General features: G+C 35.5%; 1 protein-coding gene across 2 annotated transcripts; it reads right to left on the bottom strand.

Moving 5' to 3' along the window:
• Positions 1-1255: 1255 nt before the first annotated feature.
• Positions 1256-24369, bottom strand: LOC109112445 (CD166 antigen homolog A-like). 2 transcript variants are annotated; one of them, XM_042771098.1, is made up of 16 exons: positions 24158-24369; positions 11921-12027; positions 11420-11621; positions 11248-11312; positions 10956-11043; positions 10441-10614; positions 9775-9899; positions 9534-9663; positions 9340-9452; positions 9083-9209; positions 8817-8935; positions 4854-4983; positions 3860-3889; positions 3441-3558; positions 2516-2629; positions 1256-2332 (listed from the first exon to the last, which is right to left on the bottom strand). In XM_042771098.1, exons 1-15 carry the CDS (start codon positions 24210-24212, stop codon positions 2536-2538), a joined length of 1677 nt encoding a protein of 558 aa, XP_042627032.1. In that variant the 5' UTR covers positions 24213-24369; the 3' UTR covers positions 1256-2332; positions 2516-2535. The 2 variants fall into 2 exon arrangements, with proteins under 2 accessions (XP_042627032.1, XP_042627034.1); XM_042771100.1 differs by having other exon boundaries at positions 3441-3555.
• Between the last annotated feature and the right edge of the window lie 375 nt (positions 24370-24744).

Here is a 24744-nt window from a genome sequence, read left to right as displayed (position 1 = left end):
GTAAAAATGCATAACAAATGATACAAGGTTTAGGATAGGTAATGTTTTAAAACCTCAGAGGACATTGCATGTTTATCATAAATTGTTGTGTTTTGTCAGTCTTATCTGGCTGTATGTTGAAAGTATTTTAAAACTTTATGTAAGCCTACAATCTGACTTAGCAGTGTTTCTCAGGTCATGTGATTTCTTGTGTGCTTATAACACTTGTCAGGCCTATCATTTTTTTCCAGCCATTTGATTGTCTGTTGGCCATTACAGCACCATGGACAGCAACAGCTGCACTGAGGAATAAAAACAGTTGGGGGAGACTGAAGTGGTAACCATTGGAATACATTTCTACCATTCTTGAATTTATATAAAGAAACAGTATAATTTACAGTGAACTTAATCCCTAGCAGCCAGCTGTCCTTGCCAACTTGTTTTCTGTGAGCCATCAAATCATGTTTATGACAATGCCAAAGTGCCTTAACTTTTCATATGAGATTGGATTTGGATTATCTCCAGTGCTTTTTATGGGATCATTATTATGGGATGCGTATGATCCTGAGGGCATGGAACAATTCATTTAAGGTACCCAACAGTTTCTATTTCTTCTTTAACCAAGAAGTCCTTTCCTTTTTATTGTCTATTTTTTTTATTATGAATTTTGTAACAATGCACAATAAAATTAGCATGGTGTTTAATAATATATTTATCAAAATTATTAATTCTTTCACTACTTGTAGTGTTTTCAAAGACATCTACATTTTTGGATTATTACAATCATGTATGGTTAGACATTAAAAATCTTTACAGAATTTAAGAAACATTTTCTTTTACGAAGCAGCAAAATTGGTTTTCAACATCAATAATAATAAGAAATATTTCTTAAGCAACAAATCTGATTAGAATGAATTTTGAAAGATCATGTGACACTGAAGACTGGAGTAATGGCCGTTGAAAATTCAGCTTTACATCACAGGAATAAATAACATAATAATTCTATTATTTTAAAATAGAAAACAGTTATTTTAAACTGAAGCAGTATTTCACAATATTCCTATTTTTACTGCATTTTTTGATTAAATAAATGCATACTTGGTGAGCACAAACAACTTTTCAGAAACAGTGTAAAACTGCAGTATAACTGAGCACACAAAAAAAATATTTTCTAAATATGTACACTTTATTGGAACTAAGAGTACAAAACAATGTTAAGTATGTACAATACTTGCATGGCCAATCAATGCATGCAACCTCTTTGGTTTTGACAGCGGATTTTTTTTAAATGCAGGTACAATGCACCGAAGTGTGGAAATGCAGCAACCACTATGCAAACTGAAAGCTGAAAGCTTGAATTTAAAATCTGCAAGTAAATACCATTAATTGTACTGTACCATTCAACAGCAACAGAGGTATATATTCAGGAAAATTAGACTAAACCTAGCTAATGTAATGTCAAAATACTGGCATTTAGCTAAAACTCAACAATATAAATAAAACAAAAAACAATAAAAAGAAGTTTACTATATTTACAAGTAATGCTTAAACCAGATTACATACAATTCTGCAGTGAAACAATGAAATATTAAAGAACACATGAAAACAGGTGATAATCTGAGAAAAGAAGGAGTGTCAATATACATTACTGAGAGCTGATTTTGAAATCTGTATGGTAATCCAAGCAAAGGGCATAGTTTTCATTAAACAAGCACTGGTCTGCAATAACTTCTTACTTTAGAAATGACAAATTATGTCATTTGTCCTCTTTAGACATTTTAACTTCAAATAGGTTAAAGTCTTTATTAAAATGCGTGTAAGGTCTAAATTGTGTTAAATAATGGTCTTCTAAATCCCAATAAGTACAATATTGTCATAGAAATTTGCTCACTGACTGACTTTAAAACTAGCCAAGTGCTCTGTATAAACGTGAATATCATGCTTCACATCATGCCACAGATTAGGTACTATGTGTAGTTCAGTTTTTCTACCATGTCAAACTGCAAACGAAATTTGCATTAACTAAATAGCTGGGACACAAAAAATCAAACAAAACACAATAGGGCTTTTTCCAGACGGATCAAATATGAAACCCAGCAATATGAATGAACACTTTACAGACACAGGTTTCTGAACAGGCTTATTCAGAATGCAAAAGATTCACATACTTTACAACATACAATATTAATTAAATCCCTAGCATAGGGGAGGCACAGACACATTAAAAAATGATGGTGGATTTGTAACTGACACAGCTACTCGGGTCCTCCATTACAGCTTCTGATTATTTTTCACAGATTTCACAAATTTTTCACTCCTTCTCGTGGAAAAAGGGATTACATTCAAATGAATCCTAAGGAAAGACAAGACACATAACATAAAACAGTTTAGTTGAATGATAAATTGCGTATAATAAAATATTTAAAAATATATATATGACCTGAATGTCTATAAAAATTTATATACAATACTACTACTACTAAACAGTAATATTCACATTAATTCAGTTGGTTTCAGAAATCTTTTCTTGTCTCACCCTGAATGGCTCCTTTGACATTACACATCAGCTTTTTGGTTTTGACTCTCCTCTAGTTTTTTGCTCTCTTCCACTGAACCATCTTCCTTTTCTCCAGTTTTCCAGGATCCTTGCCTACATCCAGATAAAGTGTTACATAATATCCCACTTTGAACAAATCTGAATTACAGAAGCATAGTGCAAATGTGCAAAATGTGATGAATGGTATTATCTTTACTGCTTAAAGGGATACTCTACCCCAAAATGAAAATTTTGTCATTAATCACTTCATGTCGTTCCAAACCTGTAAAAGCTCCGTTCATCTTCAGAACACAATTAAGATATTTTGGAAAGGGAGGCCTGTCACACTGTTCCATCTGCCAAGTAAATAGCAGTGTCAAGGTCCATAAAAGGTATGAAAGTGTCGTCAGATACTCCATCTGCCATCAGGATGCAATCTGGGTTATATGAAGCGAAGGGCTTTTTGCAAGCGAATGCTGCCTTCTGTGTCATCCGCACCACAAGGATGCACCCTGTTTCTTTCAAATCAAAGCTTCACGTAGAAATAGTGCATCCTTGTGGCGCGGATGATTGCACATACAGTGAAATGGAGAGACACAGAGGGAGACCGTTGACAAAGGAGGAGTATTCTGTCTTTTTCGTCGTTGACTTCGATAAAAAGTGTTCCCATACCTCATATATGGCACCTTGGAAGACCTGATGACGACTGTTATACCTTTTATGGACCTTGGCACTGTTATTTACTGGCAGTCTATGGGACAGTCACAGGCCTCCCGGATTTCATCCAAAATATCTTAAGTTGGTGTTCTGAAGACGAACTAAGCTTTTACGGGTTTGGAATGACATGGGGGTAAGTGATTAATGACAAAATTTTCATTTTGGAGAGGAGTATCCCTTTAATGAGAAGTGGATATTATGTCAGTACCTGGACTTCTTCATATACAGCCAGTAGGCCAGTCCTATGGCGACAACTGCCAGCATCAGACCAACAACTATCCCAACAGCCAGCGGCGTCTGGTCACTGTACTCATCTTTTTGATCTGCTTAAGAAACACAGAGATAAAACATTCAGAATAGGACATGGACAACTGGATGAGTACTTAAATAAACCATTTAATAACTAAAACGCTAACAAGACACTGATGGCCAATTACAATACTTGTCAGGATGCTGGGCATCTCAGCACCTTTGATTTAGTTTTCTAAAAAAATACCGACATATTCTTCTATCCTGTGCACACTAAGCATTTATTAAATTGATGAGTAAAGACACTGTCCCCTCTAACTGTGTAATGCAAAGCCTTACACAGATCAGACCTGATTGTATAACAGTTCAGTGTCTTACCTTGTTTGTCCATTGTCACGTCCTCAACAACTGTAATCAGATATAAAGTCATATTAAGTTCCATTTGTTTTGAATTCTCATGGAATGAAAAGCCCATTGCATACAGAACTGGAGAAAATATATAAAAACTAATAACAAAACGGAATGATGGACACATTTGTCCAGGGTTAGCCGAAAGATTTCAGTCATGTAAAGTGAAAGCATGTGTTCAGAGTCAGAGAACAGACCAGCATCCCGACAAACAGAACAGAAGAAGAGAAGCAAAGGTGACCTCAAATAAAGGTACAAGAGTTTAATGTTGTATTGTTATGTTGTCATGTTATATTACCAAAGCTTGGAAGGTAATGCCAACCAAATCATTTAGACAAAACTTATAATTATTACTATTTTTTTTTTTAAATTGTATTAAATCTTAAATCTATTAAGGCCAACATAGCTACTGTATTATTATATTTAGTATAGTAAAAATTTACAAAAAGGTTTAATTTAACATTAGTTAGCATGATCGAACAACGATAACTAACAAACTAACAAAAATAAACCATTTATTAATCTTAAATGTTAATTTTAACATTTACTAACATATTACTAAAATTAAAAAGTATGTTTTTTATTTTAACAATTAACATTTTTTTTTATTATTATTAACTATCATCAACAAGTGTAAGTAAATACTGTAACATAAATTAGTCACTGTTGGTTCATTTTAGTTCATGCATTAACTAACAGCACCTCATTTGCAAAGTCTTACCATTATTATTTTTTGATGCAAAATAAATTTAAAACAAATAATCATGATCTTAGTGGGATGTGACTTGAATTTATATATAATATACATCTTTTCAGATGCCGACTACATTTGCAATAACAAATATTTTGTTCTGTAACAGTTTTGTCTTAATGATTTTAAACTTCTAAACAACTTAACAGAAAAATCTTGTGATGCATGAGGGTTCAGAAGTCAGATAAGAGAGTGGAAAGAAGTTACACTTACGTGCTGACACATCAATGCTCTTAATGTCAGAGCCCAAGACATTGGAGGCTGTGCAGGACACAGTGAGATTGCCATTTGGAACGATAGTGATGCTGTATGTGACTTTGCCATGCTCATAAGCACTCTCAGCCTGCAATTACAGCATGTAACATCTATTAAATGACATCAGACTTAAACAATACCAGTGTATTCATGGCAATTATGATGTGGCATATTTAAAACAATGATTTACCAAGTACAAGCTTTTTTGTAAAGGAATATAACCACCACTAGAGAGCAATATTACTCTGTGCACAAGTAAATTTTCTTTTAGAGAAGCGTGTGCTTAGAAGAGACGGCAGACTGCACACAGGCAATGAGGTAATGCACTTTTGACATCTGAGGATTTGCAATGACAGTTCAATTTGTACCAATACAAAACCACATGATACAGGAAGTATGTAAAAGCCTCATCATTTTAATAGCTTCCTCTGTACACACCCAAGCACACTAGTCGTTTGGTGTGTTTGAATGGTGACTTCATCCTAGTGCTTTAAACGATATGGGTAATATAGCTTGTTTTGTTTAACAACCTACGTGTATGTTGTCTCTGTGAGAAAATCTTTATCAGCTCAAATAATCTGCCTGCTCATTCGACAGAGTTTTACTCTATCAGGTTCTTTCACTATTGAAAGCAGCAATAAACCATGGAAGGTGAATTCAATAAGAGTTCAGATGCTCAAAAAAAATAAAATAAAAAGCTATAACAAAAGCTTTATGGAAGGCTCAGTATCAGGTTTTAATTAAAAAAATAAATAAAAAATAAAAAATACTTAAAAAGCCAAAGAAAGTCCTTTCATATTTATATGTAAAAGAGCAGACTGTTACACAATACGCTTGGTTAATACACAAAAATACTTAATTTTAAGATGTAAATCATGTTAGTTTACTTTTATCTCAGCATTACAAATCACAAGAGTACATAAATTATTCCACTCCATTTAAAAAAATAAAAATAAAAAAATACTGCCATTTTTGCTTTGTCCTCCGGTGATTTGCATTTTTGTTTTGCTTTGTCCCCAGGTGATATGCACTGAATAACATGAACACCTGGCAAATGGCCTGTTTTTTCTTTTTTTATGAACACAAAATATTACAGGTGTTTTTTTTTTTTTTTGGTCCAAACAAAACATCCTTTCTTGGGAATATCATTTTCATTGGTAAGAATTTCATAGGTTTTTCCTGTCCTTAGTTTCACTTTATATCCTATTAGTCTTTTATTAAAATCCTTTTAACTAATACAAGCCAGCTCCCTAGTGACATAATCATCATCATCCTGCTCCAGAAAGTCATTAGGTATTAGCATTGGCATGGATTTGATGAATTCTGTGATATGTGTTTTGTGGTGTATTAGGCGATTTGTTTAATTCTAAAACATTTCATTCTGTTTGATAAAATGAAAGAAATCTATGACAATAAAAATACATAAATCTCAATTTCAAAACTGTTATGTAATCATTTGAACAGGGCCGTGCACAGACATTTTAAGGGGCAGTGGCCCAAACCAAAAAAGGGGCACAAGGAGGGTGGGTGCTTGTTAATACAAATTATCCAGTTGTTACAAATATACAGTTAAAAGAGAAGACAGCTGTAATAATTGACTTTATTGTAGTTATTTTGATTAGAGTGGGCTCTCCCTCACTCTCTGAGCCTGCTTCTATCTCATCTTCAATGGAAGTAGTGGAGAGTGGGGTAAGCTGAGCCAGTGGGTAAGTTGACCCACCCCCTGCATCTTGGCATCTGTACACTTTTACCATCATGTGACCATGTATTTTGGAACCACGCATAATTTCTGCCAGACTGTGAAAAGGAGAAACACACTGGGGGAATGGAAGGCACCACGGCCGTAGCCAGGGTGTGAAAATGAGTGTGGTCTGGGTGAGAATTGTGCTATAATAATCTCACTCATTTTATACACTAAACACTTTAAAAGAGACAGATATGTAGATGTTTGTAAAATATGTTTTCTCTGTTTTGGACGAATGAGCATTGTTAAATTATATCACATTGCACCATTACTTTAGGTTAGGGGTATATAATTGTATCAGTCGTTTATTATTCATTCAGCAATACATATGCCTATTACTGTTATACATGTAGTTTTCATTAATAACCATTGCTATATAGATGATAACTTTGTCTAGTGCCCTTATGAATCTTTTTGGCACGAATTTGTGAAAATTTAACTATAATATGAAATAGCATAGACGTAACATACTTGTTCTACAGATCTCTGCACTAGTGTTAAATGCTACTGTTTTGATAGCGTTGATAGCGTTTATGACAGATAATATCATGATGTTTTTTTATAGTTTGCCTTACCGTATGTGGTATCCTGTCAGCAATAACATGTCTGTGGGCTCTTTTGATTACTATCAGTTTAAGTTCTAGCAGTGTTGCCAGATATCGCTATGAAAACATAGCAAAAAAAAAAAAAAAAAAAAAAAAAAAAAATATATATATATATATATAGTATATATATATATATATATATATATATATATATATAATATATATATAAGTATATATCCATCTGTAGTCACTAATGGCCAAAAGACTCTATTTAGTCTGTTTTTTGGAAGGCTACAACTTTGGAGTTCAACATATTGTTTCAGAGATGCAAAAAAATTAAAAAAAAAAATTTAAACTTCATTAGTTTTGTTAAATATAACTAAAAAAAAATAAAAATGACTGTCTGTAAAAATAAATTATTAAATTAGTTTGTAATTATTTTTACGAAATTATTTATTTCACATGGGTTTGAATCAGATTCAGTCAGATGGTCATTTTACACCCAGATGGTTCATCTTACCCACTGACTCGACTCGGGTCAACTTACCCCAAAACTCTGCAATCTGAGCCATGGGAACACTTTTTATAAGAAGCCATATTTTTAGAACCCTTTGTCATAGATACATTCTGATCATTTAAAATGATAAGAATACTTTCATTTGGATAAGATAGATACTTTCATTGTACCATTTTTCCATATCTCCATAACCACATAACCACAAACTGTAAGTAAAAATTGGCTAATCTTACCCCACTCTCCCCTATTAGTATTAGACATTTAATTTAATATTTTACAGCATAAATCTATATTATATACTAATAAACAAGGGGAGTGGAGTTAGGGGGTATGCCCGAGGCGTGAATCCTTGTAAGGGAAAAATGACTAAAGATTCCTAACACCATGTCTACATTGGAGGCGAGAGGTGCGGTGCGACACGACAAAATACTATATAACCACTGATCTATAATAGAGATTCATTATATATAGATCCGTCAATATAACTCAGAATAATTAGTGATGCTGTCTACACTGGATGTGACACGACACCACAAATCCCTGACAGTAAACTGCTGCCGGGTTCTATTTATGACGTGCTGACACAAATTTAAAATGATTTTCAATGGTCGCTTTGTCGCTTCCAGTGTAGACAGTCTTTAGCTGATGTGGCGCTGCACCACACAACATTCGTGTCCGGTGTAGACACGGTATAAGGAGAGATGACTAGTGATGATGGAGAATGATTTGCAGATCCTCAGTACCACTGACAAACATAAAAAATTGTGAAATGTGTGGTAAGTACTGCCGCTCCATAGTATAAAAAGAGTATGGCGATCGCAAATCTCGAAAGTGATAGTGAAACTAAAAAGCGATCATGCATTCAAAAAAAAAATAGACTGGAGTAATGACAGCTGATAATTCAGCTTTGCATCACAGGAATAGATTTTTAAAAATATATTAAAACAGAAAACAGTTATTTTAAATTGTAATAATGCTGCACAATATTACTGTTTTTACTTTACTTTTGATCAAATACATGCAGCCTTGGTGAGCATAAGAGAAATTAAAAAAGCATTAAAAATAACTTTTTAAAGGTAGAGTACTTCATAATGTTGCAGATAGTTCAGACTTACACTTGTGCCATTGACACTCCACTGTACTGTGGGTTTTGGAGAGCCTTCAGCCACACATTTCAGGACCTTGGCCATGCCTTCACCACGCTCCTTGATCAGGTTCTTAATGACTGGAGGACCTGCGAAAACACTCAAGCCATCAGCTATCAAAAATGTTTGTCCAAACCTTTTCTCAGATTTACAATGGTCTGGTCTTTTTGAACTGTGTTAAAGCAGTTAAAAATTCAACTTCATTAAATTATATACGAAATGCACTGCAAACTTACCTTCAACGACTAATTCAAATGTTCGCGTTTTCTTGAGGCCAGCCATGGAAACAACACACTCGTACATGCCTGAGTCTGAGTATGTCAACTTGTCAAACTTGGAAAGGCTATTCAGCTTGGCATTGCCCTAAAAGAGAGTTTCAGCATTTCAATAACTAGAAATTAATAAAAGGATTCATTTTTAATAGGGACGAGCAATCATGAATGCCATAGTTTTCAAATACCATATATTTTATAAAGAAACTTTTATTTTCTACCTTTTTCCAAGAAGTTTGTGCCGCTCCTGAAGCTTTAACATCTACAGTCACCTCCAAGCTCTCACCGAGTTTCTTAACAATTTTACCAGTGGTGCTAAGGACCACATCAAGATCTTTGAGGACAGAGAAAGAGAGATATTAGTCATGTAAGTAATGTCCAAAAAAAAAATCCCACTTCTGGAGTATTTCCTTACATTCCACTGTGATGGGTACAGAAGCCACAATATCCTCGTTGTCCACTAGTGAACATTTGTAATCTCCAGTGTTCTCTCGGGTGACATTGGTCAAGGTGTAGATGTTGGAGTCCACAGTCTTTTTCTCTCCCTACAGATAAAAAAGGAGAATTTAGCAGTGGTTAAAGTAGAAAAGCCGCCATCATTTCTCTGACTGAAGGCGAAGGAACGGAGAGCAAAGTGAGTTACACAGCAGACTTACGTTGATGTAGAAGCTGTAGCTAGAGGGTGGAGGGTTTCCGTCTGCTGTGCATTTGAGGGTCACATTGTCGCCTTCCTTAAAAGGACCCTGGGACACAACTTGGAGATCGACCTTCTCAGTAGGATCTGTGGAGTAAGGGTATGTGTAAAGCAGGGAGGGCAGCACAGAGAAGCCTTGCCAGAGCCCATGCAGATAAGGGCACTTCAGAAAAGCTCCTTATGAGCCAGAAGAGGCCCTTCAGCTCAAGAGTTGAAGCTTTGAGAGCGCTTTCATGGTGAGAACTGCTTTTGAGAGTTAGCAGTGGGGCTAGTACCTTCACTATAACAGCAAGAGGCAAGACAAAAACCCATTCAACATCTAAATGCCCTGCTCCTGAAAGACCAAATTACAGATCGTATTTGGACAAATTCAACGAGCCATTTGATTCTGATAAGGCCCCTTTCTCATGGCTACTTCAGATGGAAAGAGATGGAATTATTATGAATAACCCAACAAAATACCATCAACAACATAACATTAAAAAACACATTCTCTAATCAAAGTCTAGACAAGAAGAATTATGGAGGAAAGTGAAAGTGTTAGTATTCAAAACTTGCTAAAATGGCCCAAACAGGAACAAAGTTAATGTAAAGAATTTCTATAAAGCAGTATAAGAAAGAAACGTACAGTTCACAGTGAAGACAAGAGGTGAGGAATCCATGTTAGCAGACTGGATGTGTTGAACCTGACAGGTGAACTTGGCATCAATGTCTTCCTTCACTGCTGTATACTCAAGGGTTGAAGTTGTTGTGGATAGTCTTGTCTCTTTATCAACATCCACATTTGTGTTGATTTTAATGGCTGTAATCAACAGAAAAAGAAAACGAAAATAAAGGGAAATATAGTACCAAAGAATACAAATCTCTTTGATCATTTGTAACTAACTCTCACGCTGTTCCAAACCAATATGACTTTTTCTCATTGGAACACAGATGGAGAACATCTGAACCACTTTTATGATATTAATATGGTGCTTTTTCATCTTTCTGAAAGTTTTCGTTAAAGTTTTTAGCAATTTCATGGAAAAGAGCTTAGAAAGCAGTCTCCTTTTCTTTTGTCATACAGATTTGGAACGAACGGAGTGTGAGTAAATGATGGCAAATAATTGAAAGAACTATAACTTCCACTACATTTCACTTTACCTGCTCTATCAGTCATAAGAGGAGTTTTATTCTTGAACCACGTGATGTTGGCAGCTGGACTGGCACCTTCAGTACGACACTGTGCTAACTGATAAGGCAAAAAAAAAAAAAAAAAAAAAACAGTTGCAAAAAATAAATTGAATTATTAATGCAAATATTATGAGAGGAATTGGTGCATCCTATAAGAATTTGTTGAGATTTTAATGCATATTCATGCTGTAACATTTCATTCTGTTCTCCTGTTTGTGTCTATATGATATATAAACCATAAATACATTTTTACACAACCTACCATAGTCGGTTTGCCAACTGCCATTGCAGTCGTTAAGTTTGTAATCTGAGGTTGTGATGGAACCTCTATAAAAACAAAACAGAGGGAACCATTGAAGAAAGTAGTTCATAAATGCATCCAACTATGAAAACATTCTACGCTTTTGGTCAGTGCTATTGTGTACAATGCTTACTGTAAATGGTCACTTGAACAGGGTACTCTAAAATGTCATCTTTCTCCACCACCATGCAGGTGAAGGTTCTCTGGTCGGTCATGGTCACTTGTGTGATGACAAGGCTGAAATCTTTTTTAATGCTGACTCTGTTCTTGTAATTGACATCAGGTGAAATAGTGGCATTCTGATCCAGTTGTTTCACCAGTATGTTGCCACCTTCCTTTTGTGCAAAAAAAAAGCATGTTTAACAAAGACAATTACAACATTTATACAATGATATTTACATTTAAGTGTAAACACCGTGTTTCTGTTGTGCTCTCAAAACAGTTCAGCCAATTTTTTGGGGTTCTAGCCATTTAGCTAGGAATTAGAGTAGTTTGTCTGAACAATAGCAGAGGGAGAAGTGGCAGTAGTTTTGGGGAAACCTGTTTGGAAATAGTTGCAATTTTTTCAAATTCTGGTCAAATTTCACGCTGCTGGTTTAAAATGACCAAAAATAAATAAAAAGAGTGAACTTACATATTTCCATTTAACTAATGTGACATCTGTTTCCTTGAGTTGCCCTTTGTTGCATGGGATTTCAATGGTGTCTCCATACTTGCTGGTGAGAGTTTCCAAACCAATCACTAAAATGCACAATAAAAAACAATCACTGTAAATACAATGTGTTTGTGAAAACATCCTGTAAAGGTAACATGCGATAAATAGCAGACAAAACCTAAAGTAAACATTTTTGAATACGTGTGTACATATTCACAACATATTGTTATAGGTTTGTTTTTGCAATTACATTTTTGATTGAAACTTAAGAGGGTGTTTGCAGTAGCTTTTTATTCTGACCCTCAATATTTTAATATTATTTGAATTATCAATTTTGCCTGGCTGATTTGCAGGCTGATTTGATATTCAAATTCCAAGTACTCATGTTTGTTTAAGTACAAGAGTCTGTACTTTACTGATAAACAGTCACTAAATACTAAAAGAAATGTAGTATTTGTGATACAGTTTAATGTTATGGACAGGTAATGAAAATAAACTCGAGTTCATACATTTTTAATCTAGATTTTTTTAAATAGGTGCTTTTAGGGAGAAAAAAGCTACCATTTTCTGTGGCAGTCTTATTTTTGATGCTACAGCTGCGAAATGAAACTGCATTTGATGGACAAATTATTTTTATGCTTTTTCAATCATGACTCATTAGTTTGACATGAGCTTCACCTTAAAAACTAAATATTCAAATTTCAAAAAAGGCTCTCAATCCAATCTCTAGACAAACACCAAAGCCAGTTAAACTGGTTGTTGTGTCACGGCTGCACTTCTGAGAAAGGGGACGTCAACAGTTGGGAAGGATAACTCTCAATAGAATGTCTGATTATTGTAGTATGAGATAAGATTGACACACAAAACTGAATCATTTCATCAAAATTCCACCGAAACGTATCAAGAAACTTAGCCTAATGCTTGACTGAACCAACCTGTTTTGGATTTTAAAAACAGAAATCTCTGGCTGTTGTGACATGTTTAATGAAAAAAAAAAAAAAAAATTATATATATATAACTATTATATATATATAACTATAAGCTGCAAAAGAATTAGCTAGCATTTCTGTCAATGATGATTATAGAGCTATTTCTAGCATTTTGTATAAGTAAACAATAATTCTCCAAATAGTGACACAGTATATAATTTTACTATCCATTATATATTATAGTATTTAATCATATTTTGAATTAGTGGTTATATTTTCTGTTTTCATCTTAAAGGGATACTCCACCCCAAGATGAAAAAATTGACATTAATCACTTACCCCCATGTCGTTCCAGACCCGTAAAAGTTTAGTTCGTCTTCAGAACTCAATTTAAGATATTTTGGATGAAAACCTGGAGGCTTGAGACTGTCCCATAGACTGCCAAATAAATAACAGTGTCAAGGTCCATAAAAGGAATTATTGAATAAAGTCATTATTTTTGTTTTCTTCGCTTACAAAAAGTGTTCCCGTCACTTCATATAACCCAGATTGCACGTCTGATGGCAGATTAAATATTCTGACAATGACTTTCATACGTTTTATGGACTTTGACACTGCTATTTACTTGGCAGTCTATGAGACAGTCTCAAGCCTCCAGGTTTTCATCCAAAATATCTTAAATTGTGTTCCAAAGACGAACGAAGCTTTTAAGGGTTTGGAACGACATGGGGGTAAATGATTAATGACAACATTTTCATTTTTGGGTGGAGTATCCCTTTAAGTTTTAGTAAATTTTATGTTCTTGTCAATTTTTAGTAGGTTCTCTTATATTACTACTTATTTTATATCAGCTTTATTTCAATTAACAATTCAATTATTTTTAATCATTTTAGTTGTCAATAACATCACTGTTGAGGACAACAATTACATTTCTCTTTTAAAGTTTGTCCTAAACCCAAAATTAATCTGTAATAAGCAACTTGTGTTTCTTTATAATCTTCCATCTCCGGTCCAGAAAAACAAAACACATACTAAAAACACTTCTCAGTGCACAGGTTCATTAAGGGTCAGATGAGCCCACTGGGAGAGAACAGAATGTGCTCAAAGCCAAAGCTCACTGTAATCAATGAAGCATGGTCCTGTTAATATCCCTTTACCTGTAAGGACTCATAAAACTGGATTTAGTTCCTGGACATGTTTACAAAAAGGAGGACATACAAGTGCAAAGATGTAAATGTTAAAAACTGCTCATCCTCTTTGCATCACCTGGATGGTCATTTTGGAAGTTAACATACATGCTAACAATATGGATCATTACAAGTATTCTTTGGAATACATCATTCATGGCCACTAAAAGTTCACCATTGTATCTGGTAACTACTGCATCAACTTTTTTCTCCAAACAAAATAAATTTCAACTCAAAACAAGATTTTATGTCCGTTTATTTGGCAAGTAGCCATATATTAAGTGAGAACATCAAGAAATAAACCCCTTCAGAATGAAACAAGAGCTTAATGAGCCATAATTTTGTCACCAACTGGCTGTATATTATTCCTTCAATGTAACAGAATATTTCTGGACCCAACTGGATGATCTACCCCATAAGATTTCTGTCTAACAGCTGTCTGTTTTTCACATGATTCATAACATGCTGTCTTGCTGGTGACACTGGAGCAGTAGTAGTAGCAAGAAAGCACACAGACGCCGCCTGACATACTAAAAGAGAAAAGGATCGAGTGTCAGCGTGCCTTCAGAACTTCCAAACCAGCACCAGGTGAAGTAAACAAATGACACTGCCCTCCCAACCCCCTCATGCCTCTGCCTGCTCTTTGTTTCATGAACAGGTGCTGCTGCAGAAGCTTCTTCATGCACCTGTTGTTAAAACTCTCTACTGGAAACACTCTTGATGGAAAACATCCCACAGCCAGCGGCGTGGTACCAGATCATTTGTTGAAAGCATATGGACTACAGGGCTTTCAAGTGTTTTTACACTCTTAAGAGCAATGCTCAGTGAAAACAGTGCTGGCGGTCTTGTTGGGCTGAGACCACACTGAAAATTGAGAATTTAAAATCTAATTTAAACCTGTAAAAGTTTTTGGATTTTGAAAATTAAAAAAAAAATCTAACAAAAAAAATAAAAAATGTAAATCTGAAATTGAGGTTTTTACTGAGATTTTTATGGGGGAAAATAAATAAATTTAATTAATTAAATTTTAAAAATAATAATAAATATAGCTGCAAGCAGCAATTCACCTATTAGTAAGCCCTGTCCCCCTTAGTTACTGTTGCTCCCTCGGACAAACAAACGGTCTTACAATGACAGCTGTCAGTGTGAAATCCTTGTCCCACAATGTTTTTGAACATTTAGGACACAGAAGGGCCACCATTCAAGTGGGAATTAAAAATATTACATGGAGGGATATATAAAAGATTTTAAAATAAATATGGTGGGTAACTCAAAGCGAGGGTTCACACTTCACAGATCATAATGCAAGTGGGAGAAGAAGCTTCATGTTACGAAGAAGCTTCATGTTACGGTTGTCATGATCGCAGATGACAACATGCAGGATCAACACTGTCATTTTGTTTTGGAGTTATAGACATTATATATACGAGAAGAGGAAAAAATGACGGATGGCCGACTTTGTTTGCATTTTTTTGCCACTTACTATGAAAATTTTGGCAATTGGACATTAATGTTTATCCACCATGCTATGTTTTCGAAAATTTCCAATGGTGGTTTTGTGTCGATCGGAGTAACGGTTTCTAAGATATTGGCAAATGTTTTTTAAGCACTAAAATGCAACGTTGCACAAACCGTAAGGCAAAACCTGGCATGTTTGGTATCGCTAGACTCGGCAAGGATTCGGGAGTCTAAAAAGGGAAAAATAATTAGACCACACCCAAAGTTATAAGCATGTGAATTTGATTTTACCACTAGGTGGCACTGGCTTGAAACGAGCATTGTGCTGATGACCCATACTAAGTTTCGTAACGATATGCTAATGGATTCATAAAATATAGTATTTTTGTACAAATTTCAAAATGGCTGATGGGCCAAAATGGCTGATATGGGACAACTGAATATCATGTTGGCATGAATATCATCTTGGCATGTTGCCCTGAATCTACTGAGACAAAAATTGTAAAACACATCAGCAAACCCAATCTCAAGCTATAATCAACACACACCAAGTTGGTTACACAGCAGGTAGCCTCAGGTCATGCTTGTGTTAACACACACCAAGTTGGTTCTCAATATGCCAAACCATTGTGAAGATACAGCCTCACATCCATTTTTACTTGCTCTTCGTCAAATTCGTTTGCACGTTATTTGATAACGGTTAGTCTAATACGCTTAAATTCCATAACTTTTTGCCAGCATGGTCTTAAGATGATCTGAGCCAATTTTGGTGAAAATCAGACAAACTGTCTAGGACGAGTTCGAAAAAGAAGGTTTTTCAAACTATTAAAAATACTGAAAAAACTAGACCTTACGATTTTTACATTTTTGTGTCCATTTGACTCGGCATGAGCCAAGGATTTTCCAAGGATTTTTTCTTCTAGAACTTACGGTTAAAAAGTTGTTACCATAAACATGAGAGAAATTTTGGACAAGTGGTGGTGCTAAAAAGTATGAGTTAGAGACATCAAATTTGCTGTGGTTAATGATGAGTCTGTCCTCTATCAGTGTGCCAAATTTCACAATTTTCCCACAAGGGGTTCTATGGGCGGAAGAAGAAGAAGGACGGATACAATAAGTGCCTAGCAAGCTGTGGTGCTTGGCCTCTAATAATAATAATATAACCATGAAAAATTCATAATATAATTGAGGAAAAATATAATTAAATTGTAACAAATTTAATTGTGGTTTCAGACTTATGGATCTTACCTTATATCTGATGGTTTACCTGACAATTATAAAGAAATATTCAAATTTCGACTGAAAATTGTGGTAATTTTTCAACAACAACTCATTTTGTTACCAGACAAACCGAATACCACAGAGGGCTCAAAGGAATATAAAGGGTGAATTGGTTCAAAACGGCTCTCACAGGCAGAGAGGATGTTCGCAAACCATTAACCTGAGGATGAGTCGGTTAAGTGATTGTGTGACAGCCCGCCACAATGGTGAATATCCCGGAAACACAGACATCCCAGGAATTGATTTAGAGCCTGCCTTATTACACCAAATGTCCTCCTTTACTCACTCCAACCTGCAGGAGCCATTAGGTTTCCTTGAAAATGCCATAAATTAAGTCTACGACGGGTCTGAAATTGCTCTCAAAACAAAACTCATCAAGCAGGTTGGACTCATAAGTGATAAGTGCACTCAGAAATCACATCCATTAAGTTCTAAATTATGTATTTGATTGCAGGGGCCCCCGGGGACCTTAAAGAATGTCTGTGTCAGACAGCAAATCATGGCAGATTAAATACTGACACAGAGGATTCACCAACAGACCCCATTCGTGGGCAGCTATTAAACTATCAGAGAACTATAAACAAAATAGTCAAACAGTTTCAGTGGAGGTCCATTAACCCCAAAATCAATTTACTAGCTGAAGGTTTTGACAGAGTTCATTCTGCTGCAGCTGCAGAATGTAAGTCTATAAGTGTCCATAATAAAAGAAAGGCAAAATCTTTTAAAATGTAGTATAAAACATATGCAAAGTTCTTAATGTACTTTTTGTATTCATGGTGGTTTCCAAAAAAAAAAAAAAAAAAAAAAACTCCTAAATTTCATGTGGTGAAACTATTAAATAGACATCTTCCTTAGATCTTGAAAACAAAGGCACATAATTAAATCATTGTTTAAGTTTTAAAATATTTAAGTAAAAGCATTATTTAAAATATTAAATTATTAATTCATAAATAGAGTTTTATTATATGAAGTTGCACCACATGACATTTTACAATCAGAATTAACCTTGGTTTCTCATAAAAAGGTAAAATTATCTGATTATCTTTCATGTTTCGTTTTTTTCATAACTTTAATATTTTTTCAAATATTAATAATCTGTAATCAGTTAAGTATTTTCTCTAAAATATATATTTTTTAAATTACTAATTACTACAAATCTACTCTTTTATTGAGGCTTTTTTTCCTTTATTATGACATCAAAACATTTAACTGTATGCCCCCAAAATGAATTTTAATTCAGACATTAAAAACATGCCAATCATAAAAGAGGTGTCAATGTATTTTTGAATAAATTATTAGATAGCACATATAAGAAAGTTATGAGTTACAACCTGCTAACAATTAAGAAATTTAGGTCAAAACTGTTGCAGCAAGTCGCCAAGTTCATCTAGTTAACCAAGGCATAAAGGTACTTAGATATGCATGATACTCTGTGTAAAATGAACAGACACTTTAAAATGTAAAACTAATGAGCATGTTGTGGCAGTCAAAGAGTCTTGACTTCAGATCTTCACAATTTATGTTCAAGCAATTAGACTCAGAATCTTCGTGTGGTCTTTGATTAACAACACTCCTAACATCAAAGTTGTTCTGTTGAACATATATTCTCAAAGCATTTCACAAGACAGCGAGGTGTCTCATATTTTTGCATAGACAGAGACAGTGCCTTTATCTCCCTGCTCCCAGATGCCTCAGGGCTTCATGCATTTGCATTCCACAGGATCCTGCAGGGCCCCTTCTATTCATAACATCAGCGTTTGCTTGCAGCCACTGAGATACCAATCAAATTTGGTGCCAAAACACAGAGGTCAGCGAGCTTGTATTGAGAGTTAAATAAGCTCTTTCTACGGGCTTGGCTCTGAAAGGGCCACCTCCCACATTGTTAGAGGGCCCATAACAATTTGGCCCCGTATACAGACCACCTTTGGCTGTGTAAACAAAAGCAGAGCAAATATTGATTTCAGAAAGCATGGCTGGTGGGTGTGTGATATGCAATTGTTAACTCCCCTCTGCAGACAGCGGAACTTAAGGAGTACAAGCTCAAGGCCTTTTCTATCTTAGTGATTAACTCTCATGAATTATGTCAGGTTTAAAACTCTCTGACATGATAGTATATCACTACTAATTAGCCGGATCTCTATTTTTTTCTCCACTATGATGCTGTGATACAAGAGAGTACATCTGTTTCACATTCCTGTGTAGTTCAGGGACAGGCCTGGTCTGTAAAAAAGGTCACAAGGGTCCTTAACTGTCTCCTGCTTCACGATTCCTGTAGCCTAGGGGTCTACATCTGCAGAAAGCTACCTAGAGAAGAGCTTAAATGCAATTTATATGCAGCAAACTTTGAAGGAACTTCATGAAAGTAACATTTTAAACAATACATTAAATAGAATAATGGTATTTGTTGATGAACTACCAGAGCAGAGACCCTTTCTCTCTTACAATAGAGAGGACAAGATCCTATTAGCTGTTGGCATGGAAAAGACATTCTTTAGATGAAAGTCATCATCATCGTAAACGTATAACTTTAACTGACCCACATACTCAGGAAGTGGAAGCCACAATACCCTAATTAACCCCGATGCTCCTTGATGTTACTTAAACCTCAAATTTATTTAAACAATGCTGATGTTGACAACAACACTAGAAATCTGTGCCATTTTGGAAAGCCACCAGGTATGGCTCTCGTGTTGACAGAGAGCACAGACATCTGGGACAGGTGCGGTTGCGGTTCGCTGTGACTTGTGCAGGCATGCCAGCTCAAAGCAGATGACATCAAAGTTCCCACGAAAGAAAGAAAACTAAAGCTAAGTTTATTCTCCTTTTCTAAAGCCGACTTCAAAGTTACGATGTCAAAGGATTATGTGAAAGAGACAGAAGTGCAGTGAAAAGGAAACAATCAAAGCGCCAGCCTTTTTACTATCAGTATGTGTTATCCCGTGTCACGTTATAGTGGGTGTCATTAAACAACTGACTTTTGGACTGAAAGATGTTTGTTTTTAAATTCAGCGTGAATTGCTCTTTGCAACCCACTTTACTTCTGTAACCCAAATCAAACAAGAAATCTCTTAATATGAACAAACTAAGGCTTTGTCTGTGCTCTCTGAGGCAACCACTGAATTTTCATAATGATCCAAACAAAGATGAGGCATACATGTAGTTTTTAATCTAAATTAGAGTGTATAATTTAGAAATTGGAAGCACAAAACAGAATGGTCTGACTTTAGTTTTGTGAAACTATACTACATAAAACATATCTGGACGAAACAGCAGACGAGCTGAATGAGACGCAGATTCACTCTCTGACAGCAGGTGGCGCTTATGAACAGCAATGATACAGTGTTTCCTGGGTTACCGCTGTAAACAAAGCAGAGCTGCGCTTATTAACACTACTTTAAAGGTATACTCCACCCCAAAAGGAAAATTTTGTCATGTTGAATTGTTGAATAAAGTCGTTATTTTTGTTTTCTTCGTCGTTCGTCTTCGGAACACAATTTAAGATATTTTGGATGAAAACCGGGAGGCCTGTGACTGTCCCATAGACTGCCAAGTAAGTTACACTGGGACCGTTGACAAAGGAATTGTTGAATAAAGTTGCTATTTTGTTTTCTTTGTGTACAAAAAGTATTCTCGTCATTTCCTAACGTTACGGTTGAACCACTGATGGCATATGGACTATTCTGATGACGTCTTTCATACTTTTTATTGGACCTTGACAGTGTAATTTACTTGGCAGTCTATGGTACAGTCACAGGCCTCCCGTTTTTACATCCAAAATATATTAAATTGTGTTCCGAAGACGAACAAAGCTTTTAAGGATTTGGAACGACATGGGGGTAAGTGATTAATGACAACATTTTCATTTTGGGGTGGAGTAATATGCATTGTTCAGAGGCAAGATGAAAAGAAAATACCACGTAAACTTTTCTAAAGATAGTCAGTTCCCCTCAGAGATGCATTCATATAAACTCATACTCTAATTGTATCGCGATTTGTTTGCCATCTTAACTGATTTGAATCGTCACATATTTGAATCGATTTTTGACTGGCTTGCGGTTAATCGTTACATCCTAAATGAGCACCACAGTGCACACAATCTCCATTTTCACTCCACCAACATGCTATACAGAGATATCCTACTGTGGATGTCTTTGTATAATTTCTAAAGAGACAGTTATAGACTAAAGTAAACAACTCAAAATGCACACAACATCAGCATGTGAGGTACAAACTTAATTTTTTGTTGCAGAAGACCTACTGTCAAAACATCCAGCTAAGGGAGCCAAAATGAGACCCACACTTTTTCACATATATATAACATTATGGTTTAATAAAGCTACATAATTCTGCTGCTCAACATAGCAGCCGTGTCTGCTTGTTTGAAGCAGCTCTGAAAACCTGTATTTGTTCTCCTCTGGGGGCTTCATAACATTTTTGGAATTTTACAATAGTAGCACAAATTGATCTGACCTAACTACTTTCGAGGAATCAAACTAGAGGTCAAGCACAGATGGTTGCTTTTAGGTCTGGTTACATGCAGTTCCATTTAACTGATTCAGAAGTTGTGCGTTAACATCACAAAACAATGTGGATCATGTGGCTGAAACCAATGATGTTAGAGCACTTCTGCATTGTGCAATAGAAAATCAACACATTTCAATACGACTTCAATAATCTCTCAAGTTAAGCCTCAAAGGGGGTTCTTTAGATGTAAATGTGACAAAGAAACAAGCAGAAGTGAAGGGGCAGGAGTAAAAATGATTCAGAATTCTGCCTATGGCCTCACCTTACCAGAGATAATGAAAGGTGGGGGGGGGGGGGCTTTATTGTAATGGCTAGTTTCATTTCCTGACTCCCGCAAACAGTGTGGGTTTAAGAGCTTTCAATTAAACATATACAGCACAGATGCTTCCTCTCAGCTGCTACTATAAAAACAAAGCACTGCAAAAGAAGCAACAAAAGTTCTCTAACAAAATTACTCAAACTCAAAACAGAAGTTTTCAGGTTGGAGACAGCAGATAGAGGTAAATAGATATTTGCAAGTCAAATTCAGTCACACTGTCACCCTCAGTGGGGTTAACACACATCTCTTGCAATACACACAATTCAAAATTTCAGTCTCAGTGGCGCTTTTAAAAAGCATGACTGGAACAGAAGTATGTGCTGCAGTAATTCATATGGTAACACAATGTCTTTTTCAAATGCAGGGCATGTAAAGGAGTTGGGTCGAGATAACAGCCTCTCGGTGGGGAGTATACCTTTGAATTTAATTACAAATGAAGAGTCCACAGGAGATGTCGCAATCGTACATGCATTAGTTAAAGAAAACCTGCTGAACAATATAGTCAGCAGGGGTCCAGAGGAGGTCTTGGAAAAGCCACATAACAAGAGTGAAACAACCTGACTTTTTGTCCCAAAATGCATGCAGGGTAAATCCAAGCAAGTGCACTGGAGGTTACAGAGAGCCATGGGCGACTTCATGCATCTCAATGGATGCATTTCTGCAAGTCAAGAGTGCCAGTGCTAAGCACACACACGCCTATCCTGTTGTAAAACAATGTGTCTCCCCTCTCTAGACCAGACAATTGCTCTCTTGTCTTGTCTGATGACACATAAACTGGTTCCTATGAAGGCCACTGTGAAAAAGTTATGCTTCTGCAGTAAAGAAAAGAGTACAAGCTAGAGGACGACAATAGTATTTATATTTCCACAGTAGTACTTTCACCGAGGGAAGCATATTAATAAATGTTTGAATGGATAAGTCATTCTAATCTAAGCAAACAGACTTTTGTTGAGCTATATTTGCTTTCTTTTGTAATGGGACTATAAAATAGATTTAGATGGTTCAGCAGGGCAGACAGGTAACTCTAAGTGGATGATTCACATTTGAATAAAAAAACATTAATACATTTCTCTTTACATAATCTCAGTTTACTCCGTGAGTAATACCATTAGCCAATCATGATTACAAGCAAGATTTCTGGCTGTAAAATTTGAAATTGAAATTAGAAAAAAAAATTCAGTATCATCAAACATATACCCATAAAGGAGGGAATAAGAAGTGGAGCATTTCACACAATAACAAAAGTATGCTAATTACATCTGCAAACAAAAGCCATAAAAAATGCTAAGGTGCCTGGAAACATTTTTGCACTATAAAAAAAATCTGAACTCAGACTAGCATAAACAGCAATATTTGTCATCAAAGCAATGTTCATCAATGAAGGGCAGACTTCTCAAGGGGAAAAGGTGAAATAGGATTTTTTTTTTTTTTTTTTTTTGAAGCAAACCGAAAGAAACCCACCAGATAAACTAGTCATACCGGGTGTGACATTGCAGATGGTGTGTTTGGGGGGAGGGGAGGAGAGAGAACAAAAAACAGAGCAGCACTAAACACTTAACTACTAGTTGTAAACTCAGTTTGGCTCTCAAGCCAAAGACAAACAGCCACATGCACAAATGAAACATCATTACCTACTAAAAAATACATATCACAGGATAACCATGTGTGTAAATGTGACTAATTAGCAGGATAGAAAACTAGTTGCATTGAACAGTAATAAAATGTTGAAATATTTTAAAATATTAAAATACACATTTTTATTTTAATTAGTAAAATCAAGCTTGTCCAGCACTGGTTTAAAGAATTACAAGACGGTCACAAATCACAACACGTTTAAGTTTGACTTCCAACCCAACAATCTTTTCAGCACATGACACATAGCATTATGCTTCTGCTCTTCCAGCCCAAAAGGTGAATGAGTCTCTTTAAAGTTGCATTGATAGACGGGCTGGTATGAGGTTTACTAGCCCCTCTTTTGTGTCCTTTATTTTATCACCTGAATATGCTAATATTGCACTTACGATATATCGCTATGAAAACCATTTCAATCAATTCACACAGAGAGGCAGATGTAGATGTAAATCAATTATTAATTACTTTTAACAACCAAAGCATCAAGGTTTAATTTGTGCAGCACAATATCATAATTTTTTTTCTTACTAGCGAAACAGGTGCAAGTAAAAGGTATAAAAGGAGGGGTGGGGACAAAGAGCCCGTATGGAAATAAATTTTACGTTTGTACGGAGAAAACCACCGATGAGGCATATTTTGTTACTGATAAAGATAGAAAATCATAAGTCTAACAAATTAAAGGCTTTGGAAAGAATTACAACAAAAGAAGCTGCGCCCCTCTTCTCCTCTATAACATAACGTGCAACAAAACTCACAATAACTCAAAGAATATATTAATCAAAGACACATTAAACAGATCTATCTCACTGTAAATGTAAAAAGATACGATCTAAAATGATGTATGCGAACGTTCTAAAAAATATGTTATATATATATTTTCTGTTACCTTGATTCATCAGTGATACGGTGAGCAGACACATTAAAAGGAAGGTCCGGTGCATCTTTCGGCTGTCTGGATCTCAGTCTCGACAAATAATATCCTTGCTTTAGAGCGTCCTTGCTGGAAAATGTTCTGGAAAGCGCAACACACGCAGCATGTGTCAGGAAATTCAAACTTTGAGCTTGTTCCCCATGTGTTACATCTGCTGAAGCCCTGATGGGCGGTTATAGGTCTGTCCTGAAGCTCCTCCTCTGCACTGTCTAAACTAATAAAACCTGCTAGAAAACACATCCTTTATCTTATCTGTGATCTACTTTACTATACAGTATCATTCTAGTGTTGTTTGATTTGAATGTCCTGGAAAACAACATGGCTTTCATATGAAATTCTCCTTGAAAAACTAAATGCTTAGGATGTGTCCTCAGAAAGTAGGAATTATTTCCAAGGTGGCTTCAACATTGTTTGCAATTATTCAACTTAATTAAACCCACAATAAATTTGGTCTAATTGTTAAAACATGATTTGCCGTCCAACTACTGGAATTTTCTTTCCACACCCAGATTTTTCAAACTGACTGTAGAAATTTAAATATT

Source organism: Cyprinus carpio, chromosome A15 (assembly GCF_018340385.1).
Source record: "Cyprinus carpio isolate SPL01 chromosome A15, ASM1834038v1, whole genome shotgun sequence".
NCBI classification, from domain to species: Eukaryota; Metazoa; Chordata; class Actinopteri; order Cypriniformes; family Cyprinidae; genus Cyprinus; species Cyprinus carpio.
Note: the sequence above shows the minus strand (reverse complement) of the source record. Positions and strands in the feature narration are given on the sequence as shown.

Excerpts from the sequence above, each read along its gene's own strand:
- LOC109112445 (XM_042771098.1), bottom strand. The coding sequence starts at position 24,212 with ATGCACCGGACCTTCCTTTTAATGTGTCTGCTCACCGTATCACTGATG. Across the intron at positions 11,044-11,247 it reads CAGTTGGCAAACCGACTATG|TTAGCACAGTGTCGTACTGA; the intron begins GTAGGTTGTGTA and ends TTGCCTTATCAG. Across the intron at positions 3,890-4,853 it reads GAGCATTGATGTGTCAGCAC|TTGTTGAGGACGTGACAATG; the intron begins GTAAGTGTAACT and ends ATCTGATTACAG.